This window comes from Somniosus microcephalus, chromosome 7 (assembly GCF_052327205.1).
Source record: "Somniosus microcephalus isolate GS21.2 chromosome 7, FLI_Smic_1.0, whole genome shotgun sequence".
Lineage (NCBI taxonomy): Eukaryota > Metazoa > Chordata > Chondrichthyes > Squaliformes > Somniosidae > Somniosus > Somniosus microcephalus.
In genome coordinates, this window is record NC_140993.1 from 106,710,257 (window position 1) to 106,727,939 (window position 17,683).

At 45.3% G+C, this 17,683-nt stretch overlaps 1 protein-coding gene across 2 annotated transcripts in view; it reads left to right on the forward strand.

Moving 5' to 3' along the window:
- usp14 (ubiquitin specific peptidase 14 (tRNA-guanine transglycosylase)) overlaps positions 1–17,683 on the forward strand; it is a 66,631-nt gene that overhangs the window by 25,766 nt on the left and 23,182 nt on the right. For both annotated transcript variants that reach the window (XM_085992817.1, XM_085992818.1), the window contains 2 exons: positions 8,132–8,218; positions 12,845–12,924. In XM_085992817.1, the coding sequence (XP_085848943.1) occupies positions 8,132–8,218; positions 12,845–12,924 (167 nt within the window). The remainder of the gene's footprint in view (positions 1–8,131; positions 8,219–12,844; positions 12,925–17,683) is intronic.

Genomic DNA, 17,683 nt, shown 5'->3' on the forward strand with positions numbered 1-17,683 from the left:
TGCCAGATCTCCATGTCCCTTGATTCCCCTAGACTCCAAAAATCTATCTATCTCAGCCTTGAATATACTCAATGACTCAGCACCCACAGCCCTTTCAGGTAGAGAATTCCAAAGATTTACAATCCTCTGAGTAAAGAAATTCCTCCTCATCTCAGTCTTAAATGTCCGACCCCTTATCCTGAGACTATGCCCCCCAGTTCTAGACTCTCCAGCCAGGGGAAATAACCTCTCGGCATCCACCCTGTAAATCCCCCTCAGAATCATGTATGTTTCAATGAGATCACCTCTCATTCTGCTAAACGCGAGAGAATAGGCCCAATCTACTCAATCTCTCCTCATGGATGTCCTTTTTCAGATAAGGAGACCAAAACTCTGCACAGTACTCCAGGTGTGGTCTCACCAAAGCCCTGTACAATTGTAGTAAGACTTCCTTACTCTTGTACTCCAACCCCCTTAAAATAAAGGCCAACATATAATTTGCCTTCCTAATTGCTTGCTATACCTACAAGCTAATTTTCTGTGTTTCCTGTATGAGGACACCTAAATTTCTCTGAACACCAACATTTAATAGTTTCTCACCATTTAAAAAAAATATTCTGCTTTTCTATTCCTACCAAAGTGAATAACCTCACATTTACCCACATTGGACTCTAGGGGAATCAAGGGATATGGAGATCAGGTGGGAAAGTGGAGTTGAGGTCAGATGATCAGCCATGATCTTATTGAATGGCGGAGCAGGCTCGAGGGGCCGTTTGGCCTACTCCTACTCCTATTTCTTATGTTCTTATTATACTCCATCTGCCACATTATTGCCCACTCACTTCAACTGTCTATATCCCTTTGCAAGCTTTTTGTGTCCTTCTCGCAACTTACTTTCCCACCTAGCTTTGTATCGTCAGCAAAATTTGATACATTGCACTTGGTCCCTTCATCTAAGTCATTAATATAGATTATAAATAGCTACGGCCCAAGCACTGATCCTTGCGGCACCCCACTAGTTACAGCCTGCCAACCGGAAAATGACCCGTTTATCCCTACTCCCTGTTTTCTTCTGCTAACCAATCCTCTATCCATGCTCATATATTGCCCCCAATCCCATGAGCCCTTATCTTGTGTAGCAACATTTTATGTGGCATCTTATTGAATGCCTTTTAGAAATCCAAATATACTAAGTCCACTGGTTTCCCTTTATCTACCCTGCTAGTTACATCCTCAAAAAACTAACAAATTTGTTAAACACTATTTCCTTTTCATAAAACCATGTTGACTCTGCCTAATCATATGATTTTCTAAGTGCTCTGTTACCACTTCCTTAATAATGGATTCTAGCATTTTCCTGATGACTGATGTCAGGCTAACTGGCCTGTAGCCCCCTGTTTTCTCTCTCCTTCCTTTCATTTGCTACCTTCCAATCTGCTGGGACCGTTTTAGAATCTAGGGAATTTTGGAAGATCACAACCAATGCATCGACTATCTCTGCAGCCACCTCTTTTAGAACCCTACGATGTAGGCCATCAGGTCCAGGGTATTTGTCGGTTTTAATTCCTTTTAGTTTCTCAAGTACTTTTTCTCTGCCAATACTAATTACTTTCAGTTCCTCACTCTTATTAGCCCCTTGGTTCCCCACTATTTTTGGTATGTTTTTTGTGTTTTCTACTGTGACGACAGATACAAAGTATTTGTTTAAAGTCTTTGTCCATTCCCTAGTCCCCATTATAATTTCACCTGTCTCTGCCTCTAAGGGACCAAAGCTTACTTTTGCTACTCTTCCTTTTTACATACTTGTAGAAGCTCTTACACTCTTTTATATTTCTTGCTAGTTTACTCTCATATTCTCTCCTATTTCCCCTTTTGCCCTTTCGAAGCTTATCTTGCCGAGGAGACAGACCTCCTGCAAATGGAATGTTGGCCTTTATTGCAAGGGGGATGGAGTATAAAAGTAGGGATGTCTTACTACAACTGTACAGGGCATTGGTGAGACCACACCTGGAGTACTGCGACAGTTTTGGTCTCCTTTTTTAAGTAGAGATATACTTGCATTGGAGGCAGTTCAGAGAAGGTTCACTAGGTTAATTCCTGAGATGAAGGGGTTGTCTTATGAAGAAAGGTTGAGCAGGTTGGGCCTATACTCATTGGAGTTTAGAAGAATGAGAGGTGATCTTATTGAAACATATAAGATTCTGAGGGGGCTTGACAGGGTAGACGCAGAGAGGTTGTTTCCCCTTGTGGGGGAATCTAGAACTAGGGGGCATAGTTTCAGAATAAGGGGTTTCCCATTTAAAACGGAGATGAGGAGGAATTTCTTCTCTGAGGGTCGTGAATCTTTGGCATTCTCTACCCCAGAGAGCTGTGGAGGCTGGGTCATTGAATATATTTAAGGTGGAGATAGACAGATTTTTGAACGATAAGGGAGTCAAGGGTTATGGGGAGCGGGCAGGAAAGTGGAGTTGAGGCCAAGACCAGATCAGCCATGATCTTATTGATTGGCGGAGCAGGCTTGAGGGGCCAAATGGCCTACTCCTGCTCCTATTTCTTATGTTCTCTCAACCCTATTCCTACTAAATTGCTGACCACCCAACTTCCCTTCCTGGCTCCCCTGTTAGCGGATATTGTTAATGGTTCTCTCTCCTCGAGTATTGTCCCGCTTTGCTTCAAATCTGCTGTCATCACCCCTCTCCTCAAAAAAAACCTTTGACCCTTCCATCCTTGGAAACTATTGCCCATCTACAACCTCCCTTCTCCAGAGTTCTTCGAACGTGTTGTTGCCTCCCAAATTCGTGCACATCTTTCCCAGAACTCCTTGTTTGAATCCCTCTAATCCGGCTTCTGCCCTGCCATAGTACCAAAACAGCTCTTACCGAGGTCACAAATGTCATCCTAACTGACTGCGACAAAGGTAAACTATCCTTTCTGGTCCTGTCTGCAGCCTTTGGCGTGGTTGACCACAAAATTCTGCTCCAATGCCTCTCCACCGTCATCCAGCTGGATGGGACTGCACTCTCCTGGTTTCATTTCTATCTTTCCAGTCGTAACCATAGAATCACCTGCAATGGCTTCTCTTCCCAATCCCGCACCGTCACCTCTGGTGTCCCCCAAGGATTTATGCTTGGCCCCCTCCTATTTTTCATTTACATGCTGTCCCTCTGTGACATCATCCGACGATACAACGTGAGTTTTCACATGTCGCTGATGATACCCAGCTGTACCTCTCCTCCACCTCTCTTGAACCCTCCACCGTATAGAATCATAGAGTTATACAGCACAGACAGAGGCCCTTCGGCCCATCGTGTCCGCGCCGGCCATCAAGCCCTGTCTATTCTAATCACATTTTCCAGCACTTGGTCCGTAGCCTTGTATGCTATGGCGTTTCAAGTGCTCATCTAAATGCTTCTTGAATGTTGAGGGTCCCTGCCTCTATCACCCTTTCAGGCAGTGAGTTCCAGATTCCAACCACCCTCTGGGTGAAAAAGTTTTTCCTCAAATTCTCTCTAAACCTCCTGCCCCTTACCATGAAACTATGCCTCCTGGTTATTGACCCCTCTACTAAGGGGAAAAGTTCCTTTCTATCTACACTATCAATGCCCCTCGTAATTTTGTACACCTCAGTCAGGTCCCCTCTCAGCCTTCTCTGCTCTAAGGAAAACAACACCAGCCTGTCCAGTCTCTCTTCATAGCTGAAGCACTCCAACCCAGGTAACATCCTGGTGAATCTCCTCTGCACCCTCTCCAATGCAATCACATCCTTCCTATAGTGTGGCAACCAGAACTGCACACAGTATTCCAGCTGTGGCCTAACTAGCGTTTTGTACAGCTCCATCATAACCTCCCTGCTCTTATATTCTATGCCTCGGCTAATGAAGGCAAGTATCCCATATGCCTTTTTAACCACCTTACCTACCTGCCCTGCCTTCAGGGATCTATGTACATGCACACCAAGGTCCCTCTGATCCTCTGTCCTTCCTAGGGTCCTACCATTCATTGTGTATTCCCTTGCCTTGTTAGTCCTCCCAAAATGCATCACCTCACACTTTTCAGGTTTAAATTCCATTTGCCACTGTTCTGCCCATCTAACTAACCCGTATATATCATCCTATAGCCTGAGGCTTCCCTCCTTGCTATTTACCATCCCACCAATTTTCGTGTCATCTGCGAACTTACTGATCATACCTCCTACATTCATATCTAAATCATTAATGTACACTACAAACAGCAAAGGACCCAGCACCGATCCCTGCGGTACACCACTGGACACAGGCTTCCAGTCACAAAAACAACTTTCGACCATCACCCTCTGCCTCCTGCCACTAAGCCAATTTTGGATCCAAAGTGCCACGTTGCCCTGGATCCCATGGGCTCTTACCTTCTTGACCAGTCTCCCATGCGGGACTTTGTCAAAAGCCTTACTGAAGTCCATGTAGACCACATCAACTGCACTACCCTCATCCACACACCTAGTCACCCCCTCTCAAAATTCAATCAAATTGGTCAGACATGATCTCCCTCTGACAAAGCCATGCTGACTATCCTTGATTAATCCTTGCCTCTCCAAGTGGAGACTAATTCTGTCCCTCAGAATTTTTTTTTATAATTTCCCTACCACTGATGTTAGGCTCACTGGCCTGTAATTCCCTGGTTTATCCCTACTTCCCTTCTTGAATAAAGGTACTACGTTAGCTGTTCTCCAGTTCTCTGGCACCTCCCCTGTGGCCAGAGAGGTTCTGAAAATTTGTGTCAGAGCCCCTGCAATCTCCTCCCTTGCCTCACACAGCAGCCTGGGATACATCTCGTCTGGGCCTGGGGATTTATCCACTTTTAAGCCCGTTAAAACCGATAGTACCTCCTCCCTCTCAATACTAATTTGTTCAAGTATATCACAATCCCCCTGCCTGATTTCTATGCCTACATCATCCTTCTCCATAGTGAACACAGATGCAAAATATTCATTTAAAACCTCACCTATATCTTCTGGCTCTACACACACATTGCTACTTTGGTCCCGAATGGGCCCTATTCTTTCCCTGGTTATCCTCTTGCCCTTAATATACTTATAAAACACCTTGGGATTTTCCTTTATTTTGCCCGCCAGTGTTTTTTGATGCCCCCTTTTCGCTCTCCTAATTTCTTTTTTTAAGTACCCCCCCCTGCGCTTTCTATACTCCTAGGGCTTCCACTGTTTTTAGTCCTCTGTATCTGCCAAAAGCCTCCCTTGTTTTCCTCATCCATTCTCGTATATCCCTTGACATCCAGGGTTCCCTGGCCTTGTTGGTCCCACCCTTGACCTTTACGGGAACATGTTGCCGTTGTCCTCTTTCCTTTCTGAAAGACTCCCACTGCTCTGATGTGGATTTTCCTACAAGTAGCTGATCCCAGTCCACTTTGGCCAGATCCTGCCTCATCATTAAAATCGGCCGTCCCCCAATTTAGAACCTTTATTTCCGGTCCATCTTTGTCCTTTTCCATGACTAGCTTAAATCTCACTGAATTATGGTCACGGTCACTGTCACCAAAATGCTCTCCTACTGACACTTCTACCACTTGCCCAGCTACATTCCCTAGCATTAGGTCCAGTACCACCCCCTCTCTTGTAGGACTTTCTACATGCTGGCTCAAAACGCTCTCCTGGATGCACTTTAAGAATCCGCACCCTCTAAGCCTTTCACACTCTGACTATCCCAGTTAATATTGGGGAAGTTGAAATCCCCTACTATTGTTACCCTATTATTTCTACACTTCTCTGAGATTTGCCTACATATCTGTTCTTCTGTCTCCCCCTGACTGTTAAGGGGCCTATAATACACTCCCAGCAAAGTGCTTGCCCCCCTTTTTTGTTTTTAAGTTCTACCCATATTAAGTCTCTATCTTATCAGACTGCTTGTCTGACATCCAGCACTAGATTAGTAGAAATTTCCTCCAATTAAATGTCGGGAAGACCAAAGCCAGTGACTTCGGTTCACGCCACAAAGTCCGTTCCCATTCCACTGATTCGACATTTCTCCCCGGCAACTGTCTAAGGCTGACCAAGTCTGTTTGCAACCGTGGTTCCATATTTGATATTGAATGGCGCTTCCTACCTCCTAACCATTCTATCACTAAGACCGCCCATTTCCACCTTCGTAATATCACCCATCTCCACCCTTACCTCAACTTATCTGCTGCCAAAATCCTCATCCATGCCTTTATCACCTCTACACTTGACTATTCCAACACACTCCTGGCCGACCTCCCTAGTTCTACCCTCCATAAACTTGAGGTCATCCAAAACTCTGCCGCCCGTGTCCTAACTCTCACCAAGTCCCGCTCACCCATCTCCCCTGCTTGCTGACCTACATTGGCTCCCAGTTAAGCAACGCCTCAATTTTCAAATCCCTCCATGGCCTCGCCTCTCCTTGGATTAGAAGGTAGCAAATGTAACCCGCTATTCAAGAAAGGAGGGAGAGAGAAAACAGGGAACTATAGACCAGTTAGCCTGACATCAGTAGCAGGGAAAATGCTAGAATCTATTATGGTCGTGGTAACAGGGCACTTAGAAAATCATATGATTGGGCAGAGTCAACATGGATTTATGAAAGGAAAATAGTGTTTGACAAATCTATTTGTTTTTTGAGGTTGTTACTAGCAGGGTAGATGAGGGGGAACCAGTGAAAGTAGTGTATAAATGTATTTTTAGAAAGAATTCGATAAGATGCCACACAAGGCGTTATTACTCAAAATTAGAGCTCATGGGATATATTTGCGTGGATTGATTAGCAGACAGAAAACAAAGAGTAGATATAAATGGGTCATTTTCGGGTTGGCAGGCTGTAACTGGTGGGGTGCTGCAAGGATCAGTGATTGGGCCTCAGCTATGTACAATCTATATTAATGATTTAGATGAGGGAATATAATGTGGAGAAATGTGAAGTTAGCTGATGATACAAAGCTAGGTGGGAAAGTAAGTTGTGAGGAGGATGCAAAGAGGCTGCAATGGGGTATAAACAGGTTAAGTGAGTTGGCAAGAACATGACAGATGGAATATAATGTGGAGAAATGTAAAGTTATCCACTTTGGTAGGAAAAAATAGAAAAGCAAAATATTTTTTAAAGAGATTGGGAAATATTGGTATTCAGTGGGACCTGGGTGTCCTTGTACACGAATCACTGAAAGTTAGCATGCAGGTACAGCAAGCAATTAGGAAAGCAAATGGTATGCTAGCCTTTATTACACAAGGATTGGAGTATAAGAGTAAAGAAGTCTAACTGCAGTTATATAGGGCCTTGGTGAGACCACAACTGGAGTACTGTTTACAGTCTCCTTACCTAAGGAGGGATATACTTGCCGTAGAGGGAGTACAACGAAGGTTCAACAGACTGATTCCTGACATTTGGGGGGGGATTGTCGTTTGAGGAGATTAGGCCGATATTCCTTAGAATTTAGAAGACTGAGAGGTGATCTCATTGAAACATATAGAATTCTTACAGGGTAGATGCAGGGAGGATGTTTCCCCTGGCTGGGGAGTCTAGAACTAGGGGTCACAGTCTCAGAATAAGGGGTCAGCCATTTAGGACTGAGATGAGGAGAAATTTCTTCACTCAGAGGGTTGTGAATCTTTGGAATTCTCTACCCCAGAGGGCTGTGAATGCTCAGTCGTTGAGTGTATTCAAGGCTGAGATCGATAGATTTTTGGATATTAAGGGAATCGAGGGACATGGCGATAGTGCGGGAAGGTGGAGTTGAGGTAGAAGTTCAGCCATGATCGTATTGAATGACTGAGCAGGGCCAAATGGCCGCCTCCTGCTCGTACGTCTTAAATAATGTTCAAATAGTAGGGTTAGTAACAGCACCCAACTGCAATCAGCAAGGAGCAATAATGCTACTTGTGTTTGAAATCTTAATAATTATATACCCAAATATGGTACATACAGTTCCTTCAATTAAAAAAAAAGAAATTAAAGGGATTTATATTTTATTCAATAAAATGAACCTGGTTGATCTGAGTTGCTATCAGCTGATCCAGGGTAACTTCAAGGGCTAAGATAACCTATTTGTTAAATTTGTAAGTGTGAAATGTAAAATTTAGGTAAAGTGTGATGTGCATCCCTGAAGAATGTGACTCGTGTGAGATTTCAAACAGTCCATTTGTTCCCCCTTTTAGGATGCTAATGAGTGCTGGGTACAGATCATGAGAGTACTGCAACAGAAACTCGACCCTTTGGAAGCGGAAGCAGAAGCACCTATGGAGGTAAAGATGCAGCTAGCATAGCTGTTTCGATTTGTACTTTTTTTCTCTAACTGCATAGTACTACTGCCTTAACTAAAACATTACTGCTTTGGTTCTTTGCATCAAAACTGATCTAGCTCCTTCTTGCACACTTCAGTCATCATTAGTGCACTTTTTTTTTCTCTCCCCATCTCTTTTGAAGGCATTGACTCCTCACAGGGAATTGTTTCCTTAAGTGAAAGACAGTTCTTTACCCTAAGGATGTCTTGGGGCGGCTGCAGGGCATTCTGGAGGGGGGGGTGAACAGTCAATTATCGTGGTGCATATAGGTACCGACGATATAGGTAAAAAACGGGATGAGGTCCTAAAAGCTGAATATAGCGAGTTAGGAGGTAAATTAAATAATAGGACCTAAAAGGTAGTAATCTCAGGATTACTACCAGTGCCACGTGCTAGTCAGAGTAGAAATAGAAGGATATTTCCGATGAATACGTGGCTAGAGGAATGGTGCAAGGAGAGGGATTCAAATTCCTGGGACATTGGAACTGGTTCTGGGAGGTGGGACCAGTACAAGCTGGATGTTTTGCACCTGGGCAGGACCGGGACCGATGTCCGAGGGGGAGTGTTTGCTGGTGCTGTTGGGGAGGGTTTAAACTAAAATGGCAGGGGGTTGGGAACATGTGCAGGGAAACAGAGGAAAGGGAAGCAAGGAGAAAAGCAAAAGTGGAAGGCACAGAAATGAAGGGTGTAAATCAAACAGGGCCACAGTAAATAATAATTATAAAAAAACGAAGGCCTAGAAATTCAGTGGGCTGCGCCACCAGTTAGCGCCCAAAGAGGGCACTCGGTGGCTTTAGCGCCACTGGCCACACCTCCCGCGATATTTAGCGGGGCGCTAATGGCGGCGTTAGCCTGTAGCGCTGCGCCGCCACCGATGACGTCATCGGTGTGCGCAGCGCCCCGCTCCCGCCCCGATCACCATATTTGGTCGCGCCCACCTCTTTAACGCTGGTCGCAAATCGCGACCGATTCACAGGGCCTACCTGTGGCGGTAGTGGCGCAAGTTAAGGTGGAGGTGCGGGGCGGCCGCTTTTTTGGCGGCCGCCTGCCAGCACCTCCGTCCCCGGCCTCCTAACCCCCCCGCGGCATTGCCGGCTGTTTCCCGAGAGCCCGGCACTTCTCCTTGGGGCCGGGCTCGTTTGCCGGCACTCGCGAGCGGGGATCGCGCTGTTGCAGGCACCTCCCCCTTAACAGTGGGAGGAGGGCCTGCAGTACCGCAGCATGCCGTGCCGCAGCGTGTGGCGCTGTGGCCCTCAGTGTGAGCGCCCCAAGCGGGGAGCCTCGAGTAGTGGCCCGCTTCCGTTTGGGGCGCTGAAACTGAATATTGGGATGGCGCAACTGGCTCCGCTCGCAGCGGTAATTCCGGCGAGCTTGGCGCCCCAAACGGGGCCCAACTGAATTTCTAGGCCTAAGTGTTTATAAAAAAAAAAAAAAAAGTCTGAAGGCTTTGTGTCTTAATGCGAGGAGCATTTGTAATAAGGTGGATGAATTAGCTGCGCAAATAGATGTAAACAAATATGATATAATTGGGATTACGGAGACATGGCTCCAGGGTGACCAAGGCTGGGAATTCAACATCCAGGGGTATTCAATATTCAGGAAGGACAGACAAAAAGGAAAAGGAGGTGGGGTAGCATTGCTGGTTAAAGAGGAGATTAACACAATAGTAAGGAAGGATATTAGCTCTGATGATGTGGAATCTGTATGGGTAGAACTGAGAAATACCATGGGGCAGAAAACGTTAGTGGGAGTTGTATCCAGACCCCCAAACAGTAATGCGGAGGTTGGGGGTGGCATCAAATGGGAAATTAGAGACGTGTGCAATAAGGGCACAGCAGTTATCATGGGTGACTTTAATCTACATATAGATTGGGCTAACCAAATTAGTAACAATACTGTGGAGGAGGAATTCCTAGAGTGTATACGGGATGGTTTCCTGGACCAATATGTTGAGGAACCAACTGGAGATCAGGCCATCTTAGACTGGGTATTATGTAATATGAGAGGATTAATTAGCAATCTTGTTGTGCGAGGCCCCTTGGGGAGGAGCGATCATAATATGATAGAATTCTTCATTAAGATGGAGAGTGAAGTAGTTGACTCAGAGACTAGGGTCCTGAATTTAAATAAAGGAAACTACGATGGTATGAGGCGCGAGTTGGCTAGGATGGATTGGGGAATGTTACTTAAAGGGTTGACGGTGGATAGGCAATGGCAAACATTTAAAGATCACATGGATGAACTACAGAATTTGTTCATCCCTGTTTGGCATAAAAATAAAACAAAAAAGGTGACTCAACCATGGCTAACAAGGGAAATTAGGGATAGCATAAGATCCAAGGAGAGGACATATAAACTGGCCAGAAAAAGCAGTAAACCTGAGGATTGGGAGCAGTTTAGGATTCGACAAAGGGATTAATTAAGAGGGGGAAAATAGAGTATGAGAGTATGCTTGCAGGGAATATAAAAACTGACTAAAAGCTTCTATAGATATGTGAAGAGAAAAAAGATTGGTGAAGTCAAGTGTAGATCTCTTGCAGTCAGAATCAGGGGAATTTATAATAGGGAAGAAAGAAATGGCAGACCAATTAAATACATACTTTGGTTCTGTCTTCACAAAGGAGGACACAAATAACCTCCCAGAGATGTCGGGGAACATAGGATCTAATGAGAGGGAGGAACTGAATGAAATCAGTATTTGTAGGGAAATGGTGTTTTGGGGAAATTGACGGGATTGAAGGCCGATAAATCCCCAGGGCCTGATAATCTACATCCTAAGGTACTTAAGGAAGTGGCCCTAGAAATAGTAGATGCATTGCTGGTCATCTTCCAAAATTCTATAGACTCTGGAACAGTTCCCATGGATTGGAGGGTAGCTAATGTAACCCCACTATTTAAAAAAGGTGGTAGAGAGAAAACGGGGAATTATAGACCGGTAAGCCTGACATCGGTAGTCGGCTAGAGTCCATTTATAAAAGATGTAATAGCAGAGCACTTGGAAAACAGTGACCGGATCGGACAAAGTCAACATAGATTTACAAAAGGTAAATCGTGCTTGACTAATCTGGAATTTTTGGAGGATGTAACTGGTAGAATAGATAAGGGAGAACCAGTGGATGTGGTGTATTTGGACTTTCAGAAGGCTTTCGATGAGGTCCCGCATAAGAGATTAGCGTGCAAAGTTAAAGCACATGGGATTGGGGGTAAGGTACTGACTTGGATAGAGAACTGGTTGGCAGACAGGAAGCAAAGAGTTGGAATAAACAGGTCTTTTTCCGAGTGGCAGGCAGTGACTAGTGGGGTACCGCAGGGATCAGTGGTAGGACCCCAGCTATTCACAATATATATAAATGATCTAGAGGAGGGAACTAGATGTAATATCTCCAAGTTTGCAGACGACACAAAGCTGGGTGGGCGTGTGTGCTGTGAGGAGGATGCAGAGAAACTCCAGTATGATTTGGACAGGTTGGGTGATTGGGCAGATGCAGTATAATGTGGATAAATGCGAGGTTATCCACTTTGGTGGCAAAAACAGGATGACTGATTATTATCTGAACAGCAAGAGATTGGGAAAAGGGGAAGTGCAACGAGACCTGGGTGTCCTTGTGCACCAGTCGCTGAAGGTAAGCATGCAGGTGTAGCAGGCGGTTAAGAAGGCAAATGGTATGTTGGCCTTCATAGCGAGAGGATTCGAGTACAGGAGCAAGGATGTCTTGCTGCAGTTGTACAGGGCCTTGGTGAGACCACACCTCGAGTATTGTGTGCAATTTTGGTCGCCTTATCTGAGGAAGGATGTTCTTGCCATGGAGGGAGTGCAGCGAAGATTCACCAGACTGATACTTGGGATGGCAGGAATGATGTATGAAGAGAGATTAGGTCAATTAGGCTTATATTCGCTAGAGTTTAGAAGAATGAGAGGGGATCTCATTGAAACTTATAAAATTCTAACTGGACTAGACAGACTAGATGCAGGAAGGATGTTCCCGATGGCGGGGGTGTCCAGAACCAGGGGTCACAGTCTAAGGATAAGGGGTAAGCCATTTACGACAGAGATGAGGAGAAATTACTTCACTGAGAGTGGTGAACCTGTGGAATTCTCTACCACAGAAGGCAGTTGAGGACAATTCATTAAATATATTCAAGGAGTTAGATCTATTTCTTAAGGTTAAAGGGATATGGGGAGAATGCAGGGACAGGGTACTGAATTTGGATGATCAGCCATGATCTCATTAAATGGTGGAACAGGCGTACTCCTGCTCCTATCTTCTATGAAAGCAAACAAAGCACTCTGGTTCATTTCTAGAGGGATAGAATTGAAAAGCAGAGAAATTATGTTAAACTTGTGTAGACCTTGGTTAGATGAGTATTGTACACATTTCTGGTCTCCTATGTACAGGTAATGCTATGAATTTAGCATTTTCCAAATACTGTAGTGGATTTGTGATTTAATAAACATGAAAGTAACAAATTGGTAATATCCCTTCCTATCAGCAAAATTTAAAACCTTCTAAATGATTTCAAAGCATTTGTAGTTAGTTAATCTGAGGTAAACACCTGTTTCCTATGTTTTATTTTTCTCTCCTGTAGACTAATTCAGAGGGGGCAGCAGCTTCAACAACCAAGAAAAATCTCATTGATCAGTTCTTTGGTATAGAATATGAAACCACGTATCCTTTTCTTTAAAAAAAAATCCAGAGCAAAGCAGGTGGAACGCCTCTTTTGTTGGGAAAAATCAAAGGAAGCAAACTTATTTTGTGCTGTAATACTTCAATATAACACTTAATTTTATCTCTTCTAATTGCCCCCACAGTCTCCCCTTAGACTGCCTTTCAATTGAGCATAAATTTGTGTTCCTAGGCCTTTGCCAATACCACCTTGTTAATTGATTGCGAGAAGCTTTGTGAGAAAAGCTGTCATTACTTAGTTTTCCCCATCCCGCTTCCCTCCCACTCTGAAGTGGAGAGTGTAAAAATGCATAATTTTCTTTGTTCCCAGCAAAACCTTCTCTTTCTCCCATTCCAGTTGATCCCCACTGGTATGCTACCATCTTTGCTCCATTAAATCGAAGGATCAGAGACTTGAGCGTATCTAGTGCAAAACTGGTTTAGCCATCCATCTCCAGATCCAACTGTTCAGGCCTCACTCTGTTCTGTTAAAACAGCACACTACTCGCAGGATCATCCTGGTGAGCAAAGATAACACCTGGCTAATTTTCTCCACGATTGACCATCTTCTTAATCCCCTCCACCCTCACTTTTTTAATTTGTTTATGGGATGTGGATGTCACTGGCAAAGCCTGCATTTATTGCCCATCCCTAATTACCCTTCAGAAGGTGGTGGCGAGCCACCTTCTTGAACCATTGCTGTCTGTGGTGAAGGTAGTGCATAGAGGGAGTGCCGTGAAGGTTCACCAGACTGAATCCTGGGGTGGGGGGATTGTCCGATGAGGAGAGATTGAGTAGACTAGGCCTATATTCACTGGAGTTTAGAAGAATGAGAGGTGACTCATTGAAACACAAAATTCTTACAGGGCTTGACCGGGTAGATGCAGGGAGATTGTTTCCCCTGGCCGGGGAGTCTAGAACCAGGGGTCACAGTCTCCGAATAAGGGGTTGGCCATTTAGGACTGAGATGAGGAGAAATGTCTTCACTCAGGTGGTGAATCTTTGGAATTCTCTATCCCAGAGGGCTGTAGAGGCTCAGTTGCTGAGTACACTCGAGACAGATTTTTGGATATTAAGGGAATCAAGGGATACGGGGATAGTGCAGGAAAGTGGAGTTGAGGTAGAAGATCAGCCATGATCTTATTGAATGGTGGAGCAGGCTCGAGAGGCCGAATGGCCTACTCCTGTTCCTAGTTATTAAGTTCTTATGTGTGTAACTTGGAGGGGAACTTGCAGGTGATGGTGTTCCCGTGCGCCTGCTGCCCTTGTCCTACTGGAGTCATAATGGCACAGAAGGAGGCCATTCAGCCCATTGAGTCCGTGCCGGCCGTCTGCAGAGCAATCGAATCAGTCCCATTGCCCCGCTCTATCCCCATAGCCCTGCAAGTTTATTTCCCTCAAGTGCCTATACAGTCTCCCCTTGAAAACATTGAGTGTGTCCGCTTCCATCAGCAGCGAGTTCCAGATCCTCAACACTTGCTGTGTAAAAAGAAGTTTTTCCTCACACCCCCCCCCGTATCTCTTGCCCAAAACCTTAAATCGGTGTCCCCTAATCCTTGTACCATCAACTAGTGGGAACAACCTTTCCCCGTCTAGCCTATCCAAACCCGTCATAATCTTGTGTACCTCTATCAAATCACCCCTCAACCTCCTTTGCTCTAATGAAAACAAATCCAGCTTCTCCAACCTGTCCTTGTAGCTAAGATCCTCCATCCCTGGAATCATTCTGGTAAATCTCCTCTGTACCCTCTCAAGGGCCTTCACATCCTTCCTAAAGTGTGGTGACCAGAACTGGATGCAATACTCCAGTTGTTGCCTAACCAGTGCTTTATAAAGATTCAGCATAACTTCTCTACTTTTGTACTCAATACCTCTATTTATGAAACCCAAGATCCCATATGCTTTGCTAACCACTCTCTCAATATGTCCTGCCACCTTCAGGGACCTATGCACATTAACTTCCAGGTCCCTCTGTCCCTGCACACTCTTTAAAACTGTGCCATTAAGTGTATATTGCCTCTCCCTGTTCCTTCTGCCAAAATGCATCACCTCACATTTCTCTATTAAATTCCATCTGCCACTTGTCTGCCCATACTAGGTGGTAGAGGTCGTGGGTTTGGGAAGTGCTGCTGAAGAAGCTTTGATGAGTTGCTGCAGGGCATCTTGTAGATGATACACATTGTAGCCATGGTGCACTGGTGGTGGATGAGGTGCCAATCAAGCGGGCTGCTTTGTCCTGGATGGTGTCGAGCTTCTTGAGTGATGTTGGAGCTGCACTTATCCAGGCAAGTGGAGAGTATTCCATCACACTCCTGACTTGTGCCTTGTAGATGGTGGAAAGGTTTTGGGAAGTAAGGAGGTGAGACACTCGGCGCAGAATATCCAGCCTCTGACCTGCCCTTGTAGCCACAGTATTTATGTGGCTGGTCCAGTTAAATTTCTGGTCCGTGGTTACCTGCAGGATGTGGATGGTGGGGGATTCGGTGATGGTAATGCCGTTGAATGTCAAGGGGAGGTGGTTAGACTCTCTCTCGTTGGAGATAGTCATTGCCTGACACTTGTGTGCGCGAATGTTACTTGCCATTTACCAGCCCAAGCCTAAATGTTGTCCGGTCTTGCTACATGCGGGCACAGACTGCTTCATTATCTGAGGAGTTGTAAATGGAACTGAACACTGCAATCATCAGCGAACAGCCCCACTTCTGACCTTGTGATGGAGGGAAGGTTATTGACGAAACAGCTGAAGATGGTTGGGTCTAGGACACTGCCCTGAGGACCTCCTGCAGCGATGTCCTTGGGCTGAGATTGACCTCCAGCAACCGCAACCATCTTCCTTTGTGCTAGGTATGACTCCAACCAGTGGAGAGTTTTCCACCTGATTCCCATTGACTTCAATTTTACTCGTGCTCCTTGAAACCACACTCGGTCAAATGCTGCCATGATGTCAAGGGCAGTCAGTCTCGCCTCGCCTCTGGAATTCAGCTCTTTTGTCCATGTTTGGTCCAAGGCTGTGATGAGGTCTGGAGCCAAGTGGTCCTGGTAAAACCCAAGCTGAGCATCGGTGAGAAGGTTGTTGGTGAGTAAGTGCCACTTGATAGCACTGTCGCCGACACCTTCCATCACTTTGCTGATGATTAAGAATAGACTGATGGGGTGATGATTGGCTGGATTGGATTTGTCCTGCATTTTGTGAACAGGACATATGTGGGCAGTTTTCCACATTGTCTGGTAGCTGCCAGTGTTGTAGCTGTACTGGAACAGCTTGGCTAGAGGTGCGGCTAGTTCTGGAGCACAAGTCTTCAGCACTATAGCTGGGATGTTGTCGGGGCACATAGCCTTTGCTGTAACCAGTGCACTCAGCCATTTCTTGATATCGTGGAGTGAATCGAATTTGCTGAAGACTGGCTTCTGTGATGGTGGGGACCTCAGGAGGAGGCCGATATGGATCATCCATAGAAATCATAGAAAGTTACAGCACGGAAGAAGGCCATTTCGGCCCATCGTGTCCGTGCCGGCCAACAGAGAGCTATCCAGCCTAATCCCACTTCCCGGCTCTTGGTCCGTAGCCCTGCAGGTTACAGCATCCCAAGTGCACATCCAAGTATTTTTTAAATGTGCTTAAGGTTTCTGCCTCTACCACCCTTTCAGGCAGTGAGTTCCAGACCCCCACAACCCTCTGGGTGAAGAAATTTCCCCTCTAAACCTTCCACCAATTACTTTAAATCTGTGCCCCCTGGTTTTTGACCCCTCTGCTAAGGGAAATAGATCCTTTCTATCCACTTTATCTAGGCCCCTCATAATTTTATACACCTCAATAAGGTCTCTTCTCTGTTCCAAGGAAACAGACCCAGCCTATCCAGTCTTTCCTCATAGCTAAGATTCTCTACTCCCGGCAACATCCTTGTAAATCTCCTCTGTACCCTCTCTAGTGCAATCACATCTTTCCTGTAATGTGACCAGAACTGCACGCAGTATTCTAGCTGAGGCCTAACTAGTGTTTTATACAGTTGAAGCATAACCCCCCCCCCGCTCTTGTATTCTATGCCATGGCTAATTCCGTATGCCTTCTTAACCACCTTATCTACCTGGTCTGCTACCTTCAGGGGTCTGTGGACATGCACTCCAAGGTCCCTTTGTTCCTCTACACTACTCGGTGTCCTACTATTTAATGTGTATTCCCTTTCCTTGTTAGCCGTTCCCAAATGCATTACCTCACACTTCTCCGGATTGAATTCCATTTGCCACTGTTCTACCCACCTGACCAATTTATTGATATCTTCCTGCAGTCTACAGCTTCCTTCTTCAGTATCAACCACACAGCCGATTTTAGTATCACTGCAAACTTCTTAATCATACCCCCTATATTCAAGTCTAGATCATTGATATATACCACAAAAAGCAAAGGACCTAGCACTGAGTCCTGCGGAACCCCACTGGAAACAGCCTTCCACTGGAAGGGCCTCTTTCTGTGCTGTATAACTCTATGACCCATCAACCATTACCCTCTGCTTCCTGCCTCCAAACCAGTTTTGAATCCAACTTGACACTTTGCCCTGGACCCCATGGGCTTTTAACTTCATGACCAGTCTGCCATGTGGAACCTTTTCAAAAGCCTTGCTAAAGTCCATATACACTACATCAAATGCACTACCCTCATCTACCCTCCTTGTCACCTCCTCAAAAAATTCGATCAAGTTTGTCAGACATGACCTTCCCTTAACAAATCCGTGCTGACTATCCTTGATTAATCCGTGTCTTTCTA